Source organism: Mesitornis unicolor, unplaced genomic scaffold, assembly GCF_000695765.1.
Source record: "Mesitornis unicolor isolate BGI_N332 unplaced genomic scaffold, ASM69576v1 scaffold46437, whole genome shotgun sequence".
Lineage (NCBI taxonomy): Eukaryota > Metazoa > Chordata > Aves > Mesitornithiformes > Mesitornithidae > Mesitornis > Mesitornis unicolor.
Genome location: NW_010195215.1, coordinates 370 through 3913, shown reverse-complemented (window position 1 = coordinate 3913; position 3544 = coordinate 370). Strand labels below are relative to the sequence as shown.

The following is a 3544-nucleotide window of genomic DNA, read 5'->3' as shown; positions in this document are numbered from 1 at the left end:
GAAAGAAAGAAAGAAAGAAAGAAAGAAAGTGCAGAGAAAGCGAAAGAGAAAAAGGAAAAAGAGGAAAAAAGAAAGATGAAAGCAGGAAGGAAGAACCAGAGAAAGCAAGGAAGGAGGCCAGAAGGGATGGTGGGGGAAAGAAGGTGGAGGGAAGCGGTGATGGGGACTGGGGAGCCTGCGGGTCCCTGGCAGCGTCATCCCCATGCAAGGGCAGTGTCGCTGCCTCTGCAGTCCCCGGACACGTCTCCCTCCCAGCACAGTTAATCCAGAGCCCAGCTAATCCTCTCACAGGTCACTGGGAGCTCATTGCATTTTGTTCACTTCTCAAATGCATCTAGAATTAATTAAAAATAAAAACCCAAACCCAACAGTAAACTCATCCTGTGGCAAAAGTGCTTGGCGCATTCCCCTGGGGTGAGCCATAGGGGTGAGGAAGATGCAGCATTTTTTGTGTCCAAATGCTCAGCTCTCATTAAAATAAGAGAAAGACTTAATGAACATAGCTGGTGTGGTCAGGAGGAAGACTCGAGATGGGTGACCAGGCTGGGGCTTTGCGGCATGAGCCTGCGTCTGCTCTGCAAGGCCACTCTGGGCTCGTTTGACTTTCAGTGACGAGGAGGTTATAAATATTAAACATTAATATGATCTGGTTGTGTCTGTACTCTTCACTGTGGCTGTAAGGAGGGAGAGGATCTTGTGCCAACTGCCCTAACCAGGTGCGAGTAATCTCTTGGTCTGCCAACACACCAACAGATAACTGTGGTGCATGAAAAAATCAGCTTTTGAGATAAAAAATGGTTGCTGCAGGTGGAAATATGTTATTTGCCGTATAAGATGGTGCCATGCATGGGTCTGTGTCCAGCACTGGGCAGGTTGTTAGGGCTCCTGCTTGTGGTGCTGGGCTTCTGCAGGGATCCCCACGTCCCAGGCTGGATTTTGGGGAGAATTTTAGCAAAAAGCAGCCCAGGGTATCGTTGTTGATGCAGCCCCAGGCAGGCTGTGCCTGTCAATGTTCCCTGGCACTGGCGCTAGCCCTGGCCACCGTGTAATGGAAAGGGCGTGCGTGTCCCTGCGCGTCCCCGGGTGCTGGAGCTGATTGCAGGAATCGACCGCATCGATCGGGCCAGAGGATCCGACACAGCACACACAGCCCGGGGGGTCGCCTGTGCCTGTCACCATGAACCAGAGGGGCATGGGGTTTTGTGGGGGGCTCTGCACCCGCTCCCCCACCACATTGCTGCCCTGTGCGTGTCCCATTGCCAGCAAGGGGGATTCATCCCCAGTGACACATCCCATATAGCAAAGAACAGGATGAGCTGTGGCAGGGGGTGCTCTTGCCATGCCACCACTTTGGGGTTCTTGGGACGTGCCATGTGGCTTCTCCACGAGCCCATCCACTGTCTGATGTGGTCCCATGTGCCATTGCAGATGGACCAGGGAGCTCGCCCGATTTGGGCCATCTCGCCCGTGTCCATGCTGCTCCCACCTCTCTCCCAGGCAAAGTTGAGTGTAGGTCCCTGACCCCGCAGCTGAGCCCTCCAGAAGGGGTCAAAACAGCTCACTGTTCCCTAGCAGCAGTTGTCCCTGCATAAGACTTGGCCAGCAAAACCCATCTGTGACCGTAGATGGCTCCGTGTCCCAATGGGTGCACTGGGAAAGTTGCTCCTTTGGACATCTGCCCCGAGCAAGTGCCTTCCCGGGGCCTTCTCCAACTGGCTGCACGTTGGCCGTGTCCTCTCCCATCCCCAGCACGGGGATGGAGGTTAAATCCACATCTCCCTGTGGTTTCCCTCAACCCCAGAAGAGCTGGTGCTTGGTAGGTCGCTGCTGCGATGTGCTGGGCAGCGGTCCATCTGGCACAGGCAATGTGAACCAATGGGGCTGCTTTCAGGCGTACCTTTATTAATATCTCTGTGCTGAGGAGAGCAGCTTGGCCTCTCCACTTTCCAGCAGCCTGACCCTGCTCCAACAGCACAGTCCATGAGAAAAGCAAAGGGGAGCGACTCCAGTGCTACCCAAGGTTTTTCATCCTCTGGTGGTGTTGAGGGTCACCCAAAAGTTGCATTTCCCCAGCAAGGTTTGCTCACTCAATTTATAGTGTGAAAGAACAAAGTCTAAGATCTTCTTCCTTCCTTGTGTATGGTTTTTGGGAACAGTGTAGCCATAAGAAGGAGATTTAGGACATTGGGGGTGAGTCCTTGCTCAACATGCAGCCACCCGCTCCATCAGACCCATGGCCAAACACCCCCTTGGGTCCCTTTGCTGTGAGAGGTAACGGCCGTGTCTTTGTTTTCTCATTGCAGAGCCTCTCACGGGATCCACGTGGTGACGTGGCAGCAAAGACGTGGAAGCTTGGGACTTCTCTTCCACCACAACAAAATTTGGGGGGTGGGCAGGGGTGGGCCAGGGGGACGCCGGGATTCACAAGACCCTTCACCTTCACTGTGGGCTTGGCTCAGGGATGACTGCGGGCAGGGTCAACCCTTACAGCATCGTGTCCTCCGAGGAAGACGGGCTGAGGTTGACCACCATGCCAGGTATCAACGGCTTTGGCAATGGGAAAATCCACACCAGGAGGAAATGCAGGAACAGGTTTGTAAAGAAGAATGGTCAGTGCAACGTGGAGTTCACCAACATGGATGACAAGCCGCAGAGGTACATCGCAGACATGTTCACCACGTGCGTTGACATCCGCTGGAGGTATATGCTCTTGCTCTTTTCTCTGGCATTTCTGGTGTCCTGGTTACTGTTTGGGCTGATTTTCTGGCTTATTGCACTCATTCACGGAGACTTGGAAAACCCGGGTGGAGACGATACCTTCAAGCCTTGTGTTCTGCAGGTCAATGGCTTTGTGGCTGCTTTTCTGTTCTCCATTGAGACCCAAACGACTATTGGTTACGGCTTCCGCTGTGTGACGGAGGAGTGCCCGCTCGCCGTCTTCATGGTGGTGGTGCAGTCCATCGTGGGGTGTATAATCGACTCTTTCATGATTGGTGCAATAATGGCAAAGATGGCCAGGCCCAAAAAACGGGCCCAGACATTACTTTTCAGCCATAACGCGGTAGTGGCAATGAGAGATGGAAAACTCTGCCTGATGTGGAGAGTTGGGAACCTCCGGAAAAGCCACATAGTAGAAGCCCACGTACGAGCTCAGCTAATTAAGCCCAGGATCACGGAGGAAGGGGAGTACATACCGCTTGACCAAATAGACATCGATGTGGGGTTTGATAAAGGCTTGGACCGTATCTTCTTGGTGTCCCCCATCACCATCCTCCATGAGATCAATGAAGACAGCCCCTTGTTTGGGATCAGCCGCCAGGACTTGGAGACAGATGACTTTGAGATCGTGGTCATCCTGGAAGGCATGGTAGAAGCCACCGCTATGACCACGCAAGCTCGGAGCTCCTACCTGGCCAGCGAGATCCTCTGGGGCCACCGCTTCGAGCCCGTCTTGTTCGAGGAGAAAAACCAGTACAAAGTAGACTATTCCCACTTCCACAAAACCTACGAGGTCCCGTCCACCCCCCGCTGCAGCGCCAAGGAA

General features: G+C 53.6%; 1 protein-coding gene across 1 annotated transcript in view; it reads left to right on the top strand.

Annotated features, from left to right (window-relative positions):
* The first annotated feature begins 2461 nt into the window (after positions 1-2461).
* Positions 2462-3544, top strand: part of LOC104543431 (ATP-sensitive inward rectifier potassium channel 12-like) — a 1279-nt gene continuing 196 nt past the window's right edge. The window contains 1 exon segment of the mRNA XM_010188042.1: positions 2462-3544. Within this exon segment, the coding sequence (XP_010186344.1) occupies positions 2462-3544 (1083 nt within the window).